Raw genomic sequence first — 25,812 nt, 5'->3', positions numbered from 1 at the left:
TCTTAGAGCAATGTGAAATAATTTGGAATAGTTTCTAAATAACAGAACATAAAGCAAAATAAGTCCTCAACCTCCTATTTCTGAGCCTCAGTAAAGTAGTATATTCTCCTTGCTTTCAGCAAGAGATCTACACATAGAAAGAAAAAAAAACAAATTTGACAATTTGTATAAAGTTTCACTTCAACAAAGGTAGAGATTCTATATATAACTAAGGCTATGGCTTGGAAATATGTACAGGAAAACATCTGTAAAATTAAGCAGAATGCAGTTACTACTGTCATGATAGTTAATAGAAATACTCCTTACTGAGTTTATCTTGAGGAATTTTTTCTCATAACTTTCATGTGAAAAATACATAAATTCCTATGTACCTTTGCAATTACATTACATTGCAGTCTCAGTTTCAGACTTCTGTAAGCTAAGATGTTCTTTCAAACTTTCAAAAAGACGAGCCTTTTCAGATATAGTATTTTACTATGGATTCAGTATGGTATTTTGATGTCTATAATAGCTTGTTATCTAAGCTGCAAAATATTTGCATTATAAATAAGTATTGAGTTTTCAGTACTTCTATTACACATTTTTTTTTCTGTCTTGATATAGACCTTCATACTAGAAATTCCATCAGATTACCTCAGCGATTATGCGTATATAGTTCTGTTTCAGAAATACATTCACTTGAAATGAGCAATTCAACTCAGGAGTCTTCTCTAAAGAAGTAGTACTAGTGAATGCTCAAAGATGATTTTTCACCTTCACACTAAGATAACTTTAAAATCCCTTATGAGTTCTGCAAGTTTTTTTGCCCTTTTCATGAATGGGGACAGAATAATGTGAAAAAGAGTAAGTGATTTCTCTGAATCACAGAATCAGTGGTAAAGCAGGAACCAAGATTTAGGAGCTTTTTAATCCCACTCCTATGCTTAGATCGCTAGGTAACAGTCTAGAAGAAAAGCAAAGCAACTGTAAGGACACCTACATGATGCAGAGTAGTGACATGTTAGTCACATTTAAATCAGAGTTGAGCATTATTGCTTTGAAAAGATAATTAGAAGCCATACAAAACAAAGGGGACTTGCAAATTCATTGCAAGCATTTATCACAAACTCTGTATGAGCATTGTGGTGGGTGAGAATTAGGTAGAAGAAATATTAAATAAGATGCGGGGTTTTTCTTCTATAAAATTTTCCAACCACACTTATCAGGTTAGGAATACATTAAATGGTATTGTAGATATACTTACTTCCTAAAACTATATTCATTTTTCTTGTATCCAGGTTACTTTCTTAAATAAAAGTTCACTTTTCTCTGTACTCACTCTTTCATTATTTAACATGACTAGCTGTGGGAAATTAAGGTGTCAGGTTTCAATTTTGAGCATTTTTTTGGAAATAATAATAATAATCAAAAGATACCTAGCAAAAATTTTGTTCTGCCAGTCATTTAAATGACAACTACCTCTGGTCCCACACTGCATTGATACTGGGTCTTCCAGTTGATTATTTACAGCAATGTACAAAGTAGTGAGTTCCTCAGTGAAGAAGAAAGAAATCTCTACAGGAACAGAAACCTTCAGTGTGTAAGAAAAGCTTAGTATGTTGCACAAAGCTGATTTTGATTTTCACTACAATTGTTAATTGGCTGTTGAAAAGGATGATCTAATTCCTCAGTATTTCATTTACAGGGCACCACTACAGAAACAGAAATAAGGAAAAGAAGACTGAGTTCTTATCAAATTTCCATGGAAATGCTGGAAGAGTCTGCTGCAAGACAAAGAGCAATGAGCATAGCCAGCATACTTACAAATACAATGGAAGGTACTTGATGCATTTTATCTGACAGGCAGTTCATTGAATTTCTGCTAACTACATGTACAGAAAAATTATTTAAATAATTTCCTTTGTAAATGTAAAACTGGACATGTGAAATCTCTGTACATCAGATGCAAAAGGCTTTTGAGCATTTCCAAGATAATTTATGCATTCTAAATTCTTAGCCATTTATTTTTCATGACACCTTCCAAAATATTACTCTACTGAGTGGACTAACAGAGATAAAATAATCATAGCTAGGGGATTGCTACAGACTCAAACAGAGTATATAGGGATTTTCTTCCCATTAGACATCTGCACGAAAAATCAATTAAGGTAGACTGGAATTGCCATGATAAAGGCAGTGACGTGCTAGAAGAGTCATTTCCCTTAAAACTTAAATCCAAGGATAGGCAATAGGAAATTAGAATGAGAAATATAGTTTTAAAGAAAAAAAGAACAGCTGTAATCAACTCATGCCAAGGCACACAGTGTCTTTCTTAAGCATTTCTTAAACTTTCTTAGCCATCAAAGATAAAAAAATATTATACTTGCTATATTAAAAATCATACAATGTTGGGATTTTTTTCTTATTTAATGGAAACTGAGTATGTTCACTTTTCACACATATGCCTTTAAAGTATTTTATAAGCTTAAAGGATCTACCAACCGGATACTGGCAGTGTGGCAGTTATTATAGTCAGACCAACCCTGCAGATGTGCTTCAACCCATGCTCTAAATGGACAGAAAATTACCAAGAAACTTTATAGTGTAATTAAGCCAGTATCAAAATTTAATTTTTAAGTGAGCTCTGAAGCCCTTTGCTCTCAGTTAGATCCCAAACTAAATGTAGTCAGAAATATAAGGTTTATATTGCCTTTACAGCAAGTTTGAGCTGTTGGGACCTCTAAATTCTCAGTGTGCAATTCTTGGTTCTCCTCTCTGTAAGCAGGATGTCTCCTTAGAGGGTGCTGCACTCTTCCTCCAGATAAATAGTTTGTCCTTCCATCCTCCTGACCAGAAAAAACATGTCAACATAAACTAAGTTGTCCCAGTAGTGACCTCCTTACCACATCTGGTTTCCACTACTTCAGAAGTTGCCAAGTGCAGCAATGGAGTTTCCTGTGTCAACTCAGTGTCCCGTATGAGTGGCCTCTTTTGTCCAAGCCCAGTTGGTATCCTTACTTTTAGCACTCTGAGTTAGATGTTCTGAAATGTGATTATTCCTTCAGAAGCACTGTGTTTGTTATGGTTTATAAAGACTGTAGAAGTCTTTTGCTACTTATGATACCCTTTTCTGTTAGAACTTGTTTGTTTCTATCAGTTTGAAAGCTGAAAACAGACCTTTGAAATTCCAGTAATTCCACCCATATACAACAATATTAGAAGCAAAAATTCAATCTACTGGTCCTCAAAATGTAGATTTTTGCACTAAGTCCTTATTAGGAAATCTGTAAAACAGCATGCTTGCTATTTTAGCAAAATCACCCATAAGTTTCATGATGATAGAGATCTCTCTGTGCTCTAAGGAATGCCTGAAAAATGGGAAATTTCAGAATTGGGTTGATGCCACTGTGTAGAAATTTTATCAAAACTTGTGTCCATATCTTACATATTTTTAGTATAAGTATTTCTCACTTAGGCAAACATCAAACTTCCTTCTGGGCTGTCCTCAAACATCCCATCATATTAGATATTCATCCTTGCTATTATTAACTCAGTAGAAGTTAATATTCTTCTGTAACTTTGAAAATATTGACAATTAAATGGAAATGAAAAGATTCTAATTGAAAGCAGTTGTTCTGCAGTTGCTCAACAGAGTTGTTCTGCTAATACTAATTAAAATAAGAAAATAGGCATTCAGTATATTAAAAATATTGATTCAAGTAAGAAATGATAGATACGCACACCAAATCATTTATCTGATATTGTAGTGGTTCAGTGTAGTAGCAAATATAACACTTTTAGTATCTGAAATCAAAATATGTCCTCATACACTTAACACAAAAATGTTAATCTTTTATGAAGCTTATACTAATTATATACATCAGCTCTCTGATGAGTGAGTCATGTTAACTTTTAATATCCAAAATTAAGATATCTGCTGTAAGCAAGACAAGTAACCTAAACTAAATGTCTAGATTCTCCCTACTGTCATGGGAAAGACAAACACATTTCTCTCTTTAGGCAGATATTGAGATGATTCACCCTTTAGTGAATGTACTTCACTGTCCACTGATTGCAGAGGAGCTTAAATAAATTAGGTGCCTTACTTTTAGGTGGCTAAACATAAGTGAGAGAAAACCTATGTTAGGAAGAGTTGTTTATTTGAATGATACAATCTTTTTCCATATTTTAAACAAGAACTTCCAGAGGATACAATTGGAATATTCATTTTTTCTATTTTCTTTCAGAGCTTGAAGAATCCAGACAGAAATGCCCACCGTGCTGGTACAGATTTGCAAATACTTTCTTGATCTGGGATTGCTGGAGTCCATGGTTAAAAGTAAAGCACATCGTCAATTTAGTTGTGATGGATCCATTTGTTGATCTTGCTATAACTATTTGCATTGTTTTAAACACCTTGTTTATGGCCATGGAACATTACCCAATGACAGAACAGTTTAGCAGTGTCCTTTCTGTGGGGAACCTGGTAAGTGGTTTGTCATGCACTACTTGGTGTAAATACCCTTTTCTAAAAGAAGAAATGTATAAATTCCTTTTAAATTTATTCTACGATTTTTTTTATAATCGGTTTAGAAATTCTATATATGATTTTCACAGGTAAAGCAATTTTTCCTGGCCTTTAACCTTCAGGAATCTATTTTGTAACTACTATAATGAAATAACTGAATATGTATGGAAGTGCAGTCTTCACTGGAATGCCACATTTCTTGATGTCTACCTTGGGATTTTTCTTTAAAATGTTAAGGTAGATTATGTAATTTTTATTATGGTACTGATATTCCATAGCAGAAAATATTTTTCTTCTGTACAAAATTAAATATTCAGATGTCAGAATTTCTCTTAGAATTTTTTTGTCACACTACCGTGAAAGTACTTTTCCAAAAAAAAGGCATATTTCTTGTTACCAGTAAGTCCTTGCCACTTTAGGTGACTAAAAATACTTAATAAACGAGATTACTATTTAATCTCTAAAAAAAAAGGCATGTTTTATCTCTGAGTTTATTGGTGATGACTTTCCCATTTTTAACCTGATCCAGAGATTTAGGGTTACATGTAATTCCTTTTCTCAGCAGATACCTGAATGTAACATAACACTTACATGTTCTTATCTGTTTCTCTCCATTTGCTTCTAGTGCTGAGGAAGCAGAGGGTTGAACCTTGCAAGTGTTTATTTCAGAGGCAGATTCATACATTTTAAGTTTTTGTCAGCTCCTGTAACTACCAGTAGTTTACATAGGAGAGGTCTGGATTGACTCACACAGCATGCAGTCCTGAAAATCAAAACCAAGCAAGTGTTCTGAACTAATCACTCAAAAAGATTAGTTTTGAAAAGCCAGCTAATGTTTAAATGGACCACTAATAGATTTCTCAGTCAGAGAATGTTTTAAAGTCTAAACACTTTCCTCATATGTACTAGCAATACATCCTTCTATGACGGTTTTTAAAAATAGAACTAAAATTGAACTTACTACCTGTGTGTTCTTGTGTGCACTAGTTTCCTTTCTCCTGGACTAAGATCTAACTGCACCATATTCTTATGTTCATGACAGATTACAGAATATTGTAGTTTAAAATGTTGGTCTGTCATATTGGTAAAATTGTTTCTTTCCAATTATTTATGTTTACAAGGTCTTCTGCTTTTTCCCACCTCATATTTTTTCTTTTTACTCTAAGCTAGCATATTTTTAACTACCTTTGTAACAATTTGGTATCCTTAATTAGGACAATATATGTGCACTGAATACTGTTCCTGCTGGTTTCAATTAAATTCTCTGTTCCTTGCTGTATTAATCTATTAACCTTAATTTTGTGCTTTCCATTCAAATTATGTTAATTTACTCTTTGCTTGTGACATCACAGTGTGTTTGACAATAAATTAAATACGACAAATCTGACTGAAGAAGTAGTTCTAAAATGCAATGATTAATTTTCCATAATACTAAAATTCATTCAGTATTCAAATTCCTAATTATAAGAAAACTTGCGTTTACTTCTGTTAAAGTGTATTTATGTATTTAAGGATGGGGTTATGCTGAAGAAAAAGTAGTTTGTGGGTGGAATAGGAAATATCTTGAAATGAAATGTTTTTCATGGCTTTTTTTTTCAATTATTTTGACAAATATGAGAGTTTTGTCAAGAATAATTTTCTTTGTTGTGTTCTTTTTACCACATATAGCAATACCTGTTACATTCTTCTGATAATACAGAAACATCTCTTATATATCAATTTAATAGCATAATGTTTCTGACTATAGCTCTAGTTTGTTAAAAGTATACACTTTAAAATTTACTCTTGGACAATGGTGAATGTTTCTGCAGCATTATATCCACCTCCTAATGCTCTTAAACTAATAGGTAATTATGAGTGTAGTTATATAGTGCTGTAAAAAGTTAGCTTTGCTACCATAAAACTTTGTAGTAGGACTGAGAACAAACCAGGTAAAGAACTCTCGCAGGGCAACAGCAGAGTACATTGGTGTACGTTAGTAGACTTGATATAGGATATCTTTTGATTGTTGTGCAGAATATTCATATGTTTTTATGGTTTTACATCATGCTCCAAAACATCTTTATTATGCTGCATGAACTACTGATCACTACTCATTGCAAGATTGTTGAGTTACGTTCTGGACTTAAAACACTAAGAAGCATTGATAATTTCATATTCAGCACTTCCAGATATTTCAAATAACATTATTATTCTCAAGTTCTTTTTCACAAAAGGAAGTAGCTGTCACACAGCATGGTAGCTGTGTGTGAAACCTCTATATCCTTACAAAAAGCCCAGTACAAGAAACTCCAAATTCTCCTGTCTATTCCACCCAAACTCCTCAACTCTCTCCTACAAGACAGACCTTAGAGAGTCTGTCCTTAGAGAGTCAGACATTAGAGAGTATCTTCTAACGCTTCTAATTTAGACTGTGAGCTAGGAAAAAAATTGCTGTCAAACCTTCTTTTACTTTACTGGGACTATCCTCTTAAAACGGGACTGAAAACACCAGATCACATCACATCATTTGCTGCATGGATGGTCCAGCACGCACAGTCAAATCTGAGCTGGAGCTGAGCTGCTGACTGGTCAATAGCTTTTTGTATGTTTATCAAACCTCTGTCCTACTATATGTGTCCTGACTTAGTAATTATTTTTCAGTGTTTAGAAATACTTAAATGCCATTTAGAGATACCAATCAGCTGTTCTTTATAGTAACAGGTATGAGAATGCGAGTTGCATAAAGCAATTTACTCAGGTATATAAATTTCTCCTAACAACTCAATTAATTAATTACATTTTGTTTTAGGTATTCACTGGAATATTCACAGCAGAAATGGTACTAAAGATAATTGCCATGGACCCTTATTATTATTTCCAAGAAGGCTGGAATATTTTTGATGGTATTATCGTTAGCCTTAGTTTAATGGAGCTTGGTCTGGCAAATGTTGAAGGATTATCTGTTCTTCGGTCATTCAGATTGGTAAATACCTTGACAATTAAATATTTGCATGCAATCGTCTCACTCAAAATAATAAAAAAAAAGTGCTAGTGCCTGTAACAATTAAAATATTTAATTATATTTAAATATATATTGTAAACTTCAGTAGCTGTCATTATTTTTCCTATATGCCTAATTTGCAAGCCATGTTTGATAAGGTGTTTGTCGACTGATATCCTTCAATATCTTTTGGTATCAAAATTATTCTATTGATCTTCTATCCTACAGATATCCTTTGCCACCCTAACTGCTATCTTTTAAAAATTTTGTACATTTTCATTACACTGATTTCATTAAGAATCATTAGAGCTAAATATCTGTAAAAACATACATATTGTCACCAGCATAAAGTATCATGACATTTTTTGTCTTTATATTGTGAACATTGCTTTGTGTTACTTGTAAAGACCCTAAGCAGACCCTCTCTACACATTTATTTCAATGGGCAGCAACAAAAAACTTCTGGTAACTCCATTGTATATAACAAAGAGTCAAAAAGCTGATTATGATAACATTTATGTTTAAATATTATTGAGTTTCTACTAAAAATTTATTTTTAATATCAATTAGTATTGTACACTAATTTATAGATGTTTTCTAGAGGCACAGGATTCATGATTTGAAAGTCCTTATTACCAGTAGTTATCACATGACTTGGAAACCTAGGTTATCTCCTAATATATAGAATAGGAAGCAGTGACTTATCTTATTAGCACTACTTGCAATGGTAACCAGCTTCACATAACATAGTTTGGGTCATGAATATTCTTTTTAAGTTAGTGTTTATGATTTGAATGGACATCACAATATCAGCATCAACTTTTTGCTTAAAAAGTTGTCCTCTAACTAAGCATGAAAAGCTTAATGCAGTGCTGAGGAAAATGTGCAACCAAACCAGCAAAAAGGGTTTGGTGAAGGTGATGAAAAGAGTATGAAATTCTAAAATGTCTTGAAGAATTGTTCATCAATCATCTCTAAGTAGATGTTTAAAAATATTAAAATGTCATACAAACACAAATTTAGATTTTTTTACTACGTGCATCACTTGAAAGAAATGCTGAACAATGCATTTTTGACAAATACTTCATGTTCGCTGCTTTCCATTAAAATAATAGTATGTTCCTACTGAAGAACAAATTAATCTACAGAAATTGATATGCTCTGCTAAACAACTTGATCCTAGCTTCTGTTTCATAACTAACACTAAAGATTCCTCTGCATTTTTGTTTTGCAGCTTCGAGTTTTCAAATTGGCAAAATCTTGGCCAACTCTAAATATGCTGATTAAGATTATTGGCAACTCAGTGGGGGCTCTGGGCAATCTGACCCTGGTGCTGGCCATCATTGTGTTCATTTTCGCCGTGGTTGGGATGCAGCTCTTTGGGAAAAGCTACAAGGAATGTGTCTGCAAGATCTCCAGTGACTGTGAACTTCCACGCTGGCACATGCATGACTTCTTCCACTCTTTCCTGATTGTATTCCGAGTGCTGTGTGGAGAATGGATAGAAACGATGTGGGACTGCATGGAGGTTGCTGGCCAAACCATGTGCCTTATTGTTTTCATGCTGGTCATGGTGATTGGAAACCTAGTGGTACGTGATGAACATTTTTGAGCATTAACTCTAATGCAAATGTACAGGACTTAGAGCTATGGAATGAAAATGTTTGTCATACTTCTGTTTAGAATTAAAAAATTAATCTGAACGTACTAATTCGGGGTGAAAACATACAATATTTCCCTTCTCCTTTTTTCACTCATTTTTATACACTGAAGTACTCTTACAATGGGTATAGGAATTTAGAAGTACACCAAAATGTCAAATCAAACACCTTATCATGGGAGTGCTGCAGCTAATTTAGAGGTGCTGTTTAAATTCAAATGTCTTCCTCACTACTCTTGAAATAATACCGCTTATGCTGCACAAGCTTCTGGAAAGCTGCTTCTTCAGAAGTACTCTCATTACAGCTAACTCCAGCACTTGTACTTCTGACTTAATAAAAATAATGTATATTGTATCTGGTCTTGTTTAGAATATCTTGAATTTAAGTACTGAACTTTGGGGCTTTTTAGGTGTAAACCCCAAAAAACTAAACACGGAGTGATTGGCCATCCAGCCTAAAAATGCGCTTAAAATCTTCTAACTCAAAATTGTACAAGAAACCTTTATAGAAAAATTTTAAATCGAGCTGACAAGTCAAAATTTAAAATTTCAATTGATAAATATCGAATTGGTGACAACTTCTTAGAAATCAATGTTATAAATAGAATGCATTATTTACACTTTATTTTAAAGTTTCTTTTATTGTTAAACTTTGTGGTTCATTCGGATATGCTTAAAACCTATAATTCATTGTCTGTCATAATTCTCTTTCTTTAGTGACATATTTTAACATGATTTAAATTTTTATAAAATAGAGTTCAAAATGTTTGTATCCCAGTCTTTTCCATGACCTTGCAGTCTTGACACTGTCAACAGAAATGTGCTGAGCCCCAGAAAGTTATTTATGATCAGTAACCTGCTCTACTAATTTTTTTAGAACCATAGAATCGTTTAAATTGGAAAAGGCTTTTGAGATCATCAAGTACAACTGTTAACCTAGCATTGCCAAGTCTAACACTTCTTATACGTATATATTTACTAAACCTCTGTATTCTCTCATCTTTTAGGTATTGAACCTATTTCTGGCCTTGCTGCTGAGCTCATTTAGTTCAGACAACCTTGCTGCTACAGATGATGATAATGAAATGAACAATCTCCAGATTGCTGTGGCAAGGATCCAGAAGGGAATAGATTATGTCAAAAAAAAGATACAGGAGTTCATCCAAAAAGCCTTCGTTAGAAAGCAGAAATCTTTAGAGGAAATCAAAGCACTTGAAGAGCTAAACAACAAGAAAGACAGCTGCATTTCCAATCATACTGCTGTTGAAATAAGCAAAGATCTGAATTATCTGAAAGACGGGAATGGAACCACCAGTGGTGTGGGCACAGGCAGCAGTGTGGAAAAATATGTAATTGATGAAAATGATTATATGTCATTTATAAACAACCCAGGCCTCACTGTGACAGTGCCCATTGCAGTTGGAGAATCAGATTTTGAAAATTTAAATACAGAAGAATTTAGCAGCGAATCTGATATGGAAGAAAGCAAACAGGTAGGATTTTTCATATCTTAACAAGTGAATTGTCATGCATTTTTATGTTTTAATTACATATTTAGAATTGTTTAAAAACTGTAATATCCTGTGTAAACATATTTTATGTTTTAGAATTTTATGTAATTATAATTCAAGAAAAAAAATCACCCTATATGATGGTATAGTAGAAGGTCCTTAGAGTTTATATTTTTAGTACTTTGTTTATTAACATTTGGAAGATGTTTGGTTTTAAATGTGATTATTTCTTTCACAGTTTTTGAGGTTTTAAGACTAGCACACATTTCATAAAGCATTCTTTCTGTAGTGCCTACAATGCAATAAGAATTTCTAGAGTAAGGGTAGAAGGCTAAGGACCAATCAAGAGTACACACCCAAGCAAATATAAGTGGAGAAAAAATATTTTTTTTGATACTTAGGGTAGTTCTAAAAATTAACCCTGAGACATCACAAATCAGTAATGTATTCTGGATCATCTAAAAAGTTTTGTGAGTAATATTCATATAGATTTTGGGTTCAGAGACCATTAAAGTAAAGAATGTCATGGTAAAGCAGTATCTCAAGTTATGCTGGAGAGCAGAATGATCTTGTAATACAGATGCATGTGGAAACAGCTTACTTGAAAGCTTTATGCTATTATTATTGTGCAAACTGACAGAAGCTGATCTAAAAACCAAATGCCATGTGCTTTGAAATCTAGGTGGCTCGAACACCAGAAGTGATCATGAACAGGTGCTGATGGTATTCAAGGAAAACTTTGTTGAAGTAGTGATCAACAACAAGCTAATAATTGCATTATCAGAATATAATTATATTCAGTGCCATTAGAAGCTTAGGAACTTTGAGGTTTAAGGGGTCAGGAACCATAGATAAATTTGTTTTGAATTAGATTAGAAGCTGCGATGTTGTTTGATAACTCATTGATACAAAAGGGTTTGTTTACCATGAAGAAAGCTCTTCTATAAAGAAGCCCTGCATTCATGACTTTATCATAGCTGTATAGCTGCTATATTTGCAAATAATTATTTATTCCTCAGCACTATCAAACTATACCACATGAAATTAGGGGATAGCCATGATCCACTGAATCATAGTATGGGTCTTTTGCTAAAGAACATAAAGGAACATGAAGAGTGTGTGCTTATTTGCAGCTGCAAAGAATGTTGCTCTGTGTAACAGCTGTAAGATGAAGAACAAGATATTCTATCACCCAACTAAGTTGCTCAGTTATGAAACAAATTTTTTCAATGTAGATATATAAGACGGTGTAGCAGTAGTGCTTATCTATGGCAATTTAAGAATATAAGAGATACAGGAAATGTAAAGTGGTGTAAGTTATGAGATCAATTAGTATCACAAAAAAACCCATTCAGAGTTTCAGCCTGAGAGTTCAGTATTTTTCTTGTAAGCTGATCTAATAAAAGCTGATTGTCATTTCCAATGAACTTTTAGCAAAGTCTTCTATGTCTTTTCATATATTCTGATTTTTTTAAATTATATTTTACTATACATTTACTGCTTTCCTTGTGGTTAGTTCTCATAAATACAATGATAAGTGCCTTGCTAGTAACTTCATTTTATGAAGTTACAAGCCTAAAAATTTTCTGTATATGTTACTTTTTAAAAGGTTTGTAATATGCATTTAGGAAGTTGAGGGGCTTATAGTCTATGCAGATGCTAAATGTGTGGTTGCATGACATGTCATCCTCAGCAGCAGAAGAACTTGGGAAGTTTCCATCCACACCTGGCTAGTGATCCCCTGGCAGTATTTACCCCTTTCTCTGCCTCGCTGTTTGTGGGTCTGTGCTATAAGGCAGGTCACTGGTTGTGCCATAGGTATTATTTGTTTATTTCTTCTTTAAGGTAGATTGAATGGCTCAGTTTACAGTGTACTGCTGTATATTCTATCAAAACAGCTGAGGACAAAAACAAATGCAATGCTAAGACAGAAACTCCTCTGCTTTCCAGGTGAATATGTGATATATGTGCACAAGAAAAAGGAGTAAAAGCCCTTGTTGTTGTGCTGAGAAGTTCTGAATACCAATTTCAAGGTGACTTTGACAAGTCAATTGCTCTGTTCATCCCCATCTTTGCTTGGTTCAGGCATTATGCTTTTGTTTTCTAAGGCCATCCTGAAATTTCTGGATGGTAATAAATCAAAAGAGATTTTGTGGGGGTTTTTATGGACTTGTATCCATATGTCTTCAGGAAGAGAAATCAAATCCAGAAGTCCGTATGAGCAATTTGAAAGTGGAAATTTCAGGTGACTGTGGGAAATCCAGCAGTAACTGATAGATGGTGTTTATAATAAGAAATCGTGGAGAAATTTTTGGTGGGGTTAGGATAGGTTTAGCACTTCTGTGCAGCCTCAGTATTTCCTTACAATCGATACCATTGCAAAGCTGGAGCTATAACACTTCCCGCAAATTCTGCTCACACACAGTGTTTGGCTCTGACGTGTTCATACAGTGCAAGTGTGCAAGTGTGAACAGTATCTAATCAGACAGTGCCCTGAAAATTGTGAATGCTTTATTAATTGCACTTTTGGCTCTGGATTCCTTATTCCTTTAGGATGATTTCTAGGGAAAGTATAAAGTGGGGGGGTTTTGTTGTGTGTATAAAAATCCACTGGCTTTGTTAATATATGAACAGATGTTCTGGCATGTGACTGGAATTGGTGAAGGTTCCCAATCTTCTCCTACCATGTCAACAGTACTGTTGAATCTTTTGCTGCCTTCTGATTGTCTTTTAAGGAAGATAAAGAGTCCACTGTTGCAGTGTTTAAGTCACCTCTCTAGGACAGTACACCATCATTTGCTTTGTTTTGCCTCTCATGGCAAAATGAGACAACATTTCCGCTAGAAGGCCTGGTCTGCAAAAGGAGGGGTAAGAGATGGAGCAGAACTTTCCCTGCCTTAACTGTGGCAGTGCTTAGCATTTAAAATACTTTGAAGAGGCATCCCCTATAATAACATTTTATTTAACAACAGAGCTGTGGGAAGCTACATCTGCGTAGGAACTGTAAAATGATTCATTTTTTTCTGGTGTCTTACTGACTGTCACTGACATTAAGATCAGAATATTATTTGAAGTCTGTCATGCCAAAAGTGGGGTAGGGGCTGTGTGCCCCTGAGGAATATGCCAGGAGCAGGTAATTACTATAGAAATTGTAATTGAGGGTGAGTGAGGAACAAATTGTAATATTTCCTATTTTTATTATCAGACATACTATGGTACAAAATAACTCTAGTCACAGAACTTCTTTTGGGAGGCTAGTTCATTTTCTTCCTGTTTGGGGTTTTTTTTTCCGTTTCATGAAAACACATTCTAATTAATTTCCTAGTTAATAACTTCCCAAAACTGCCAGAACCTATTCTGAAATCTGGTTGCACCTTTCAGACCTAAAAAAGATCTTTCTAATACAGATCACTAGAAATTTGAGGAACTCTCTTTGGATGAAACAGGACAATAATATTTATTAGATTATAAATTACCCACTGTTTTAGAGCAATAGTTGGCTGAAAGTACCTGAAAGAAGCAAACATTCCATTGATATTTGAAGGTTTTTTAAATAATAATCAGAAAATAGAGGTGCAACACCCAATGAAATAATCATCACAAAAACCCCCAGATTTCTGTTCTGAAAATAAGATACTCAAGACCATTAACTTTGAAGATAATAAGAAAATTAGAAGTAACTAATGGGGATAATTTGGTGGGGTTTAACATTAGCATTGTGGGTGCTGTTTCTATTATAAAATATGCTTCTAATCAGTAAAATGACTACACTATGGTAATCTTACCAAACATGACTCCTAACTATTGTATATTGTATGCCACTTAACAACTGTTCATTATATCTGATTCACAATTTTATAAATAAAGTTTTGCATTTCAACATGGAAAAATAATTTCAAATATATATTCCTCAGTTACAGAAAGCTTATTTTACAACTGAAGAAATGCATATACCTATAGGTCTCTATCATTCAAAATTCCAAAACCCTTTCTATCTACAGTATATATACAGTAAGTATAAATTCAGAATGGAGAAGTAAGACTACTCAATTGACTTCTGAAATCACCGCAGATGATTTTGATAAAATTAAAAATATCCTTCATCATCTATCTGATCTACTAAATTTTCAAAACAAGGAAAAAGTTTAGTTTTCTGATTGGCTTCACTAGTGCCTTTGTGCCTAGGTGAAGTTAAAAAGACAAGAACACAGTCATTGCATTCCCAAAAGTTAAGCATTATCACTGGGCTTCAATAAATGTCTTAGCCAAAATAGACCCAGTAGTATTTGATCAATTTGTTGGATGATTCTTTACCATGTTTAAAATGTCTAACTAGCTAAATTATCTTTTCTAAAACTGACCAATTCTGGGACAGTATCTTCACAAACTATTTAAGTTATAGACTGGCTGTGGATAATGATTTATACCGTATCTCTGGATACACTGATGTTCCACTGTAAGACACCAATACAATCCTCTTTTGAAACAATTAGATAAAGATTATAGTCAGAAGTGTATAGCATACTAAATCTAAACTAGAAACCTACACAATATGATAATTCATCACATTTAATCTGAAAAGAAATTGAAGAAATTTATTTTCATTGAGATCTAGAAGTTCTATCATTATTAGAGGATGAAGGAAGAATGGGAAGCCATACAGCTTCAAAGTATTTTGCCTACTGTATGTATATATTTTTCAAATAAAAGAGATAATCACTTAGTTAAATGAAGACTAGAACATGAAACAAACAAACCCCCTTAAAATTCTCAATAATATGCATTAAGCACTATATAAATACAGAAATAGTTTCCAAATCTGCTAACCATGTCTTTGTTAATTTTATTCATTCTATTTTTATTTATGCATCACAATTTCTGAGTGCAGATTACTAGTTCTAGCTTCTGCATTTCTAATTTCTCTAAAATAAACTAACAAGTTCTGTAGAAAAGTTTGTTGAATATTTCAGGTGGTATGTATTTCCCTTTTTCCAACTAATAATAAAATATTTAATAATAATGTTTTAATTGTGTTAAAGCCATGTTTGAATTAGAGATTCCAAAAAGAGGAAAACTAGTGATCCTGTGTCTTGAACTTCACTACCTACCATTCTTACTTCTCACAGGGGTAAAACCAAGCTGGAGCAATCAAGAATGCAGCTCTGGTGCTTTTTAACCAGGTAGAGCAACGTGTCACCACTTTCACACAGGTTACCTAAGCAAGTTATACATATATATGTATATATATATATAATCACTTTTTAATGGATTTTGACTGGCCTGCATGCTCTTCAGCTATGTACCTTCCCTATCCATTGCAAGACAGTAGAAACATGCACAGCTGCTCTCTGCTGAGTCACGGGACTCACATCACAGCATGGTCAGGTGGGATTGGCAACCCCAACATATATTTTTTAACTCTGCTAATGATTTTTCTGAATATTTAAATACAGTTTTTAGCAATAACTGCATGCTCTTCAGGTTTTGAAGTATGGATCATAAAAGTACTGGAATGTTATATGCTAAAGAAGCCAAAGAAAAAGGGAGCATGCATAGTTTTTAAAAAATAAAAACAACCCTTTTTGATTCAGCCCTTATAAATGTAATTTTTTAATGAAATGTGTTAAGTGATTTATGAACTGATTACTGCCATGACTTCAGCTCCTTGTTGAGTAACATTTGAATTATTGCAGTAGCTACTTGTGTAAAAATTACAGTGTGAAACTTTTAAAATTACAATGCACTGTAATGCAAATATCCAAGATGCTACAAACTGCACTGGATTCATTTGGACAGTGCATATCTTGAGTTTTATAAACTGAAAGCAGAGAAAACAGTTTCATAATTGCTAAAATGACAGCAAATAACTCTCCTTAAAGAACTCTCAAAGCAAAACATTTTACAAATCCTCTTTTCTCAAATCTTAAACTCCTTCATAAATAGTGGTTTTTTGGAATGTGTTTCACAATAATGGTCTGTAAATGAGTTGGGAGACTTTTGTGTAAATTAGAAAGACTATGGAGTAGTCAACATAATTTTTATAAAATTCTATATATATTTAGCCTAAGGGTTTTTTCATTATAGGCAAACATGCCCTCCATTGATGAGTAAATTGGCAGAGCCTTCAGGAATAGGGACAGCACAGGAGCCAAAGTTATATGAAACTAAGGAGGTCAAATTATCTTAGTAAAACTAGGCATCAAAATTTTGAGGAGATTGACATTTCAGTCCTATAGCAGGATTGAAAGCTGTTTCCTTTAGGCATTTTACTGGCTTCAGAAGGACCACCAAGTAGTTAATTTTGTACCCTTGATTATAGTACAGTATTATCTACCTATATTAAATTGTAGTCTAAATTGCCCAGAGATGCCAAAAGAAATTAAAATTGGTATGTATTCTGAAAATTCTCAGATTTTACTGATTAAATTTTAAACCAAGATATGCTCTAAACATCAAATAAACCTCTAATGAAAGAGATTTTTTAAAGTAATTTTCTTAATATTATATAAAAATCAAATATCATCACATCCGAGAGTTAAAGTCAGTTTAGAATCACTTTGGAATCATCAATTTTCATTATTTTATATTTTTTCACTCAATTACAGTGCAGCTTTCAAGATTCAAAGGATAAAACCACATGGCTGAATTACTAAAGGCAATTTGTAATGGCTGAATCCCTTTTTTTTATTGTCACTTGAATCATGAAGCCATTTGTAAAGCTTAAAATTTTAGTAGCCTGCTCTTGCTCTTATTGAAATCTAGAATAGAATCAAATGAGAGCAAGACTGGGTCTTAAGTGAATGCTTTCTTGTAAATGGGCACACTAATATGCTGTTGGTCAAAGCTTGTTTTAATGATCGAAGCTGTTGATAAGAGATGCATTGCTCTGAAAGGACATTATGGAAGCTGATTATACATACATTAACCAAGTATTTGGGTTGGTGATGAAGCATTTTTTCTGTTATATTCTACACAATAATATTGATATTGCTGTTTTCAGAAAAATATAATCCCATTGAGGTAGTCTGATTTTGTGTGTGTGTGTGTGTGTGTGTGTGTGATTTTCACAGTATTGCTCAGGCTTCTGCTCTAGTCAAGCATGTTGTTTTGCTGGTTCAGGCCTTGAGAATGCTGCATCATAAGCAATCGCTTTCAAATGTTTCCTTATAAAGGAAAATGCGATATCATTGAAGATGCAAAGAAGTATTTACAGGGCATGGTGTGTTCTAGAGGCTGATAATCACATTTATGAGCTGAAAAGAAGATTGTGCTAATCTATCATGAATCTTGAGCTTCCTATTAGCTTTATTAGTTTCATTGCTAGAAAGAATATCATTAATGTCACCTTATTTAAAATGTATTGATTCTTTCCTAATTTAGGGTCTTGAAGCAAAGAAGAGGAGTTTTACTAACTAATGAGGGTTTTTTTCTTAATAATGCAGTTGTTCGAGATTATTTGAAAAATAGTGAAGGGAATGCTTTATGTGAAAATTATTTAATAGAATTATAGTAGGTTTTTTGGGTTATAAACTGCACTTTTGTCACGTGGTTTTTAGCAGCTATGCTGACAGGACTATTTGCAGCAGAGTTTACATAGAAAGATGCAGTTAAAATTTTGACTGCCTTTTAATTTGCACTCCTAGATTTAGAATTGATGCTTACTATGAATTTTTACCTTGCTGCTGTTAAGTCAGTAATTGATTTAATGATGATGGATCAGGCCATGAATTAGTTTTAATTTCCCTAACTTGAATGTGACAGATAATTATGTTCACAACATTTGGTTTTTATTTAATGAAGAAACTGCCTATAATTTCAATGACAAGTTTCAGACTTCTTATTTCTTGGTATTTCTATGATATATAAAAAGAGAGTTAATTCACAAGTATTTTACCCTTTTTAAAGGAGAGAGAGCCTTATGTGTGGATAATAAGGTGGTGTGCTAATAATGCTTAATATAGTGTACATTACTGGGCATTTTGGTTTGTAAATGCAATATAGATCATGAAATTTAAAATATTCTCACAATATGAGATATGCAATATTTTATTCCAGACTTACAGATTTACATGACCAGTAATAAATGATTCCATTTAGAGGCAATATGGCTGTAACTATTTTACATATATAAATTTTGGAAATCATACAGTAAGCGGAGTATGAAAAAATGAAACAAGGTATTTTAACATGTTTACTAAGCAAAAAACCTAAACTTTGGAAGCATCTAGTTCTCAATGTATTTATCCAAATCTTTTCACATTTGTCAGCATGATTTTCCATGTATGACAGATCATGATATGTAAAAAGGGAAAGAATGGTTTTTAAACTCATACCTGTGTGCTTGTCAGAAATCTTTTCTATTATGTGACAAGTCCTTTATTTTTGGTCACAGTGCAGTAACAACCTGATGTCTGAGTGACCCTATACTGACTACATTTGCATGTGTGTGCAAAAGTCAGCTTCTTGAAAATTAGCCCTGAAATTATCCATTACCCAACATGACCTTTATTTTAAACTTCATTCATCTCATATAAGAGTTGAATATGAGGAAAGAATTGATTACAAAGCTATATTAAGATATATGTGCCATTTACTTAATTTCTGGCAGAGAAAGCCCTTAGCTGCGAATAGATTTTCCTGAAGAGACTGGGTTTTAACTGAAGAGTTGAATAACTAGTTCTAATTTGCAGCAGTGTCTCTGAAGAAGAAGAGACTACATGGAAATGCCTCTTTTTTCGAAAAACAAGTTATTGTTATTATTTGTTGCAAAATCATTCAAATCCTATGAACAGAAGGGGTTTTTTTATATTCTAAAAATGTCACTATCTTGAAAACTAAATGTGAAATGTAGCTGGTATTAAACATTCTCTCAACAAAATTGTATAGAAAGGTCTTCATCCTTTCTCTACATGACCTTCATCCAAAGGTCAAAGGACATGACCATATTTGCTAAACTGAACCCACAGATCTCGTCAGTGACCAAATGCCCTTTTGTTACATCAGTACTTGTACAGTTGATTTAAGTTAGAGGTGCACTCTACATTCCCCCTTGAAATTCCTATGTACTATAGCTACATGGGATAAATCAGAAGAATTTCACTGCCATGATTTTTTTAATGTTACTTTCTGATTACAAGCCTTATTTCACAGTAAAAAAGAATGTATTTTGGATGAAAACAATTAAAGACACAACAGTATTGACAACTGAAAACAAGTTATAAACTCTGTCTGATTATTGCATTTGTTCTGTGCATTATTAGCAGGTTCGTCCTTTCAAAATACACTTTCTTAAAAAGGACAAAATTATGGACAGTCTTGCATGACTGATGAATACTTTGACCTGATCAGAATTTTAATGTACTTGGTAAAAAGTTTCTTTATTTGAGTTGTTTTATGTCACTCTTCAATTCTTGCAGTTTTCAGATCTAGAAGTGCTTTTACTGTAGTAAGGGCTATAGTATTTCACTATACAAAAAAGAAAAATTTGGGATAAAAGGGACATCAGGAAGTCTTTCAATAAGTACACGAGACTGGAATGCAAAGAAGATATTTTGGATCTGTTAATTTGTGCTTTATGCAAAAATTAAATTGTGCAGAAAATTGCCATTAAATGCTATTATATTTACAGCTTTTAAATCCAGATAAGGTGTGTGTTAGTGGAGATTTCTGTTAGTTCATTTCACTCAGAGAACTAAGACTCATTTTCAATGTAATCCAGTATTATAGTAAAGAAAATGAAGTAATTTAAGAGTTGGGTACATGTAGACTCTCCCGTTTTAATTCTATTGAGAATTCTTCAGAAGTCATGTACGCGGATCAGGTTAGTAGCTAAATTATATTTAAATGTTCCCTATGAGAAGATAAACTGGGAAACAGAACTATACAATGCACATGTCATTACCGTGGATTTACTTTTGGTGATGCATATTTGTAAGTTTACCATTCTTCAAAAGTCAGACTGGCATGATTTGATTCAGCATCATTTCTTATAGAATATGTATCTAATGAGAAAAATTGTTCTGTGGAACTTTACTTGCAGAAACTAAATGCATCAAGCTCATCAGAAGGCAGCACAGTTGATATTGCTCCTCCTGGAGAGGGCGAGCAAGCAGAAATTGAAAGTGAAGAAGCTCTTGAACCAGAAGCCTGTTTTACAGAAGGTTGTTGAATACCTGTTGACTTCAGAGATGTATTGCTAAAATGACATTATTACTAGCACATTTAAGTTCTTGAGGGTTTCAAGTCTAGTGGGCCTTCTTGACCTCAAAAATCAAAAGAAAATACTTTTAGCCTAGAATGCTGGAAATCAGATGCAAAACCAAGGTTTCCCTAGGCTTTAAGTAACTTTATCTATCTGGCCACTGCATACATTTTGTAATGAAGAAATGTCATTAACTTTTCTGCTCTTAAAATGCTTTTCAGTTATTTGAAAAGGCCCTTTAAATTTGGAACAAATAAATTTTTGTGTGACTCCACCAACAGTTGGAACAGTTACATGCCAACAGTCAAAAAAAATCAATGTTTTTTGGATTGACTTTACTCATAATTATGTCTCCTATTGTCTGGTTTATCTCAAGATTAGCTATCTAAATTCAGATATTCAGCATCCTATGTGATGTGATATCCTATTCAGCATTCCAGTGATTAATTAAAAAAAAATTATAAAATTAAAGCTTCTAACAATATTGATATGACAGTAAATATTGACTTTAAAGTAACTGGCTCTTGGATCCTAATGTCTCTTAATCTAATGCAGGTTGTGTGCAAAAATTTCCATGTTGTCAAGTAAGTATAGAGGATGGCAAAGGAAAAACTTGGTGGAATCTTAGAAAGACCTGCTACAGCATAGTTGAACACAACTGGTTTGAGACTTTCATTGTATTCATGATTCTCCTCAGCAGTGGAGCACTAGTAAGTAGAACAAAATTGCAGATGCTGATATGTTTAGATATCTCTTTAGGAGCAACAGCAAAAATCAAATTTGCTTCAGAAAGACTTGATTTCCTTGGAGCTGTATAAAACTCCCTGCATTTTATCATTTCAGGATGGAATGAAACTTGATCTAAACTTGAAAAAGTTTGATAAATTTCACATGCACCTTTTTAGTGCTACTTTTATCTTACCAGTGTAAAAATAAAACTTGTGCAATTTTCTTTAAGACAGTGTAGCAGCTCAAAGTTTAAATTGCCTGCCAATTTTCAGCATGTTTGTCAAGAGATTTGAGTACAAAGGACTGTTAACTATGTGCATATAGCTAAATGTATGGTTTTAAATCCTTAATTCCTTCTAGGCTCAGCCATTCCTTGAATTTTCCTTATGAAAGACTATACCAAGAAATGGAATAATTACTTCATTCTCTTCCTTTTTTGAAGGCAGGAGCTACGGAAGAGTGCAGCAGCAAATTAAACCTAACAACCACTTTCCAAAGAGATTTACATTACCTGCCTTTCCAGCTTTACTCAAGTTGAACAGTTGCTACAATATAAATGTGCATAGTTGTACATTCTAGCAACTACATTGCTTTTTAATTTGACTTTTAGACATATGTTTGATTGATGGAGGATAGAAATGGAATCCCTCTAGCTGCTTTCTAGAATGCAATAGACATATCTTAGACGTTGTATAAGAAAGGTTTGGGGGTTTTTGTGTGTGTATATGAAAGATTCTTAATACCACAGAGGATAAAAAATCATGCTGTGAGTTTATTTCTTCATACATTAGTAAAATAAAATATACATACATATATATATATATATATATATATTCAACTCCAGACAGGGAAGAATACATAATGTTGCTCCAACTTGTAATATGGCTAAAGATGGAAAAGATATAAAATAAGAGGATGAAGAACAACAATGGGAAAGATTAGCTCTAACCTACTTACTTAATATTATTTATTCCTTAATTTTATAATCCATATTCTGTGAAATAGTAGTAATACCTGGATATATTTTTATAGGCTTTTGAAGATATATATATTGAACAACGCAAAACTATCAAGACCATGCTGGAATATGCTGACAAAGTTTTTACATATATTTTCATTTTGGAAATGCTTTTAAAATGGGTAGCATATGGTTTTCAAATATATTTTACTAATGCCTGGTGCTGGCTGGACTTCCTGATTGTTGATGTAAGTATACAGTCATTAATATCGTAAAATTCACTATAGTAAAGTTTTTGATGTTGTAAAATTCATTACCACTAAGTAATCTTATAAACATGCAAAAATAATTCACATTGTATAGTTATACTGCATTAATAGTAGCCTGCAGTGACCTGGTGGTGTTATTTGAAGTACATTTCTATGCCAAAACAGAAAAGATGGCTGGACGTTCTTGATGGTTAATAATTTCATACTCATGATGTAGCAAGAGATTTTATGAGGAAAAAATCGAGTTTTTAAACATGCTATCTTTGATCATACTACTTTATTCCTTAGCAAATAAGATATTTCATTGTTCAAGTTTCTTCTACAAACACTGCAACTTTTCAAGTGAAACAAAATACATTTGGTCCAGATTTCATCTGAGTTCTCAGAAATTTCTCCCTCAAAACTATCCTGTTATCATTTCTAGCAAAAACAGAAAGGCTGTGGCTATTTGGTCTAAAATTTAATTAGTTTTAATAGGCTGACAATCTGCAATAGTTAAATCAGCTATAACTTGGCAGGGTTTGTGATAAAAGAGAATACAAGGTTTCTTGGCTGCCTTCCCAGCTGTGATAGACTTCTGTGCAAAGGCCTTGCTTATGTTGTCAGAAGGGATCAAAGTTGGTTTTGCTCCCAGAATATTTTGGTTTCTCGCCTTCGCACATTATCTGACCCAGTTCATTGGCTACACGTGTCCTCATTGTGGAACTGAGAGATGGCATCTCAGGGCAGTTGATAGTAATTTCTGTCCATGCTGCCATATTTCTTGAGAAGTTTGCATAAATCCTGGTCCCATCAATATTTTTCCCCTATGTATGCAGAAATGTATCAGATTTGTAACTCCCACTAAAAAAAAAAAAAAACTACCTAGATTGGCCCATAACTCAAAATGAAAGACCACCTCTTTTTTCTAATCTGCTCAAGTTAGTTTTGTTGTACAGTTAATATCTAGATCTGTCCTGAAAATCTACTCTACTCAGGAATGAATGGTTTTCTTAAGAGGATGTTAATGAAGTAGAGAGATGGTCCTTTACAGGATTATGTTAAGAATGGATTTTTTTTTTTAGATAAATTATAACTCATGTTTTAATTATTCTTTTTCTAACTTACACCTAAACAGATTATTCTGAGCCATACTCTGTGGTTTCTTAGTTTAGCCTTAGACTTATAAAACATATCATCGTAATTAAAGCAGCATATATTGCTAACTTTTTACCTGTAACTTATAATTTTATAAACAAAAGCATAACTAAATGAGATTGGAACTTTCTACTTTTAAAGAATTATATTTAATGTTCCATAAAGTGGTAAAAAATGCCTTACTGTGCTTAAGGCTAATTCAGCAATTTCTTTAGCACCATCAGACAGCACTTGGAAGAAATATGTGAGCTCATGTTATCTTCCTATAGAAAAGCAGAGAATCTATGCTGCTTTAACAGACAGTTTAAACAGGTGTGATTTAGTGGCATTCTGCCAGTGAGAACACCAGTGTCTCCTTCCTCATTAGAAGTGACTAAAGTTAATCAAATTGTTTAATTCCATTCTCTAAAATTATTCAGGAGTAAACACTGATAGTCCTTTAGGGCTTTGACCTTTAATATCTCAGATACCTGAGTCCCTCACTGTGAGAAGTAACCATAGTTGCTCTCACTGTCTGTGAACAAATTAGATTTTAATAATTACACTAAGAAATGGTAATTTTCAGCTCTGTCAGTTTACAGCTGTGACTCTTGGTACATCTGCCTACCTCAGTTTAAGACTTTATCATGCCATCTCTCTGCTCCATTCTTCTGCCTGATGCAACAATGTCTGTAGCAAGGAACAGATATTTCGGTGGAGTGGCTTATGTACCCAAAATTACAACCTGGTAAATTAGATCAAACACACTTATCAGTGGTTTCAGCAAATAGACTGAATTTTATATGCAGACAGCTGTGAATAAGGCTGATACTCACGTTTTTGGAGGGAGGCTAATTCTGGCAGAGATATCCAGTAAAGGTTTGAGACAGCAATGTCTTAACCCAACACAACTAGATTGTATGGAACATGTCATCCTGTACTTTGGTTTTCGCTTTTACTCCTCTTTCCACAGCCATCTCTCATGAGTTTATTTTGTCTAGGTTTTAAGGTACAGCTGTAATGATTCTAAGTTGTCTTTGCCACATACCAAGCTAGGAACTAACTAGGACATCAGGAAAGACGACAGGGAATACCCAATCAGTTTTTCAGTTATTACATTTGTTTGTGTAATTTTCTGCTATGATGTGTAATCTTAGATAATCTTTAATTGATAACATTTTATGCTATATATTTTTTAACTTTATGAGTTGGTCCTATAATTTGGTAGAGACACTTTATTTTTAAATTATTGTGTTAATAAATCATACATGCATGAAATGGAAATAAGTAACATTTTAAAAAAATCATGTATTTGCCAAATACTGTGGGACAATAATGGGTCTGTAAGTGGAATGAAATATTTGACCACCCTGAAATTGCTAGCACCTGATAGAATTCCAGTGGGTACAGATTTTGAACAATTAAATGTAGAACCCTCCAACGGTGCTTGTGTCATAGTACATTAAAAAATGATCATATTGATGGCCTGTTTAATATTTCTTTCATATAGCTAAAAATGTTTCATCCTTTTTGTGAAACAATTAAAGTAATTTAATTAAACCATGCTTTCAACCCTTTTATTAGCTTTCCAGAATAATTAACTCAGCAGCAACATTCTGGAAAATATCAAGGTCACATTATACTACTGTACTAAATGCCCTGCGCGTAGAGTAAGAGGCAAGTCATGCTGTGACAATTTCATAATAAAACTAATAGAAAATAAGAATATAGATGTTCTGGAAAACCAGATATATAAAGAAATGTCACTTTTTCTTCCTAGCCAGTCTCATATTTCATTACGTGCATCCTAACATGTATGCTATCTGGCTTGGAAAATCCAGAAAATAATGAAATTAATTCATTAATTCAAAGGGATAT

The 25,812-nt window shown here is 33.3% G+C and overlaps 1 protein-coding gene across 5 annotated transcripts in view; it reads left to right on the top strand.

Moving 5' to 3' along the window:
• The window catches only part of LOC113994484 (sodium channel protein type 2 subunit alpha), a 73,494-nt gene that overhangs the window by 32,150 nt on the left and 15,532 nt on the right, over positions 1-25,812 (top strand). For all 5 annotated transcript variants that reach the window (XM_027733590.2, XM_027733592.2, XM_027733588.2 and 2 more), the window contains 8 exons: positions 1,685-1,817; positions 4,227-4,465; positions 7,299-7,472; positions 8,725-9,081; positions 10,158-10,643; positions 20,701-20,821; positions 21,418-21,572; positions 22,624-22,797. In XM_027733590.2, the coding sequence (XP_027589391.1) occupies positions 1,685-1,817; positions 4,227-4,465; positions 7,299-7,472; positions 8,725-9,081; positions 10,158-10,643; positions 20,701-20,821; positions 21,418-21,572; positions 22,624-22,797 (1,839 nt within the window). The remainder of the gene's footprint in view (positions 1-1,684; positions 1,818-4,226; positions 4,466-7,298; positions 7,473-8,724; positions 9,082-10,157; positions 10,644-20,700; positions 20,822-21,417; positions 21,573-22,623; positions 22,798-25,812) is intronic.

Source organism: Pipra filicauda, unplaced genomic scaffold, assembly GCF_003945595.2.
Source record: "Pipra filicauda isolate LSUMZ 115617 unplaced genomic scaffold, ASM394559v2 scaffold253_size2546935_pilon, whole genome shotgun sequence".
NCBI classification, from domain to species: Eukaryota; Metazoa; Chordata; class Aves; order Passeriformes; family Pipridae; genus Pipra; species Pipra filicauda.
This window is presented reverse-complemented; position numbering and strand designations above follow the sequence as displayed.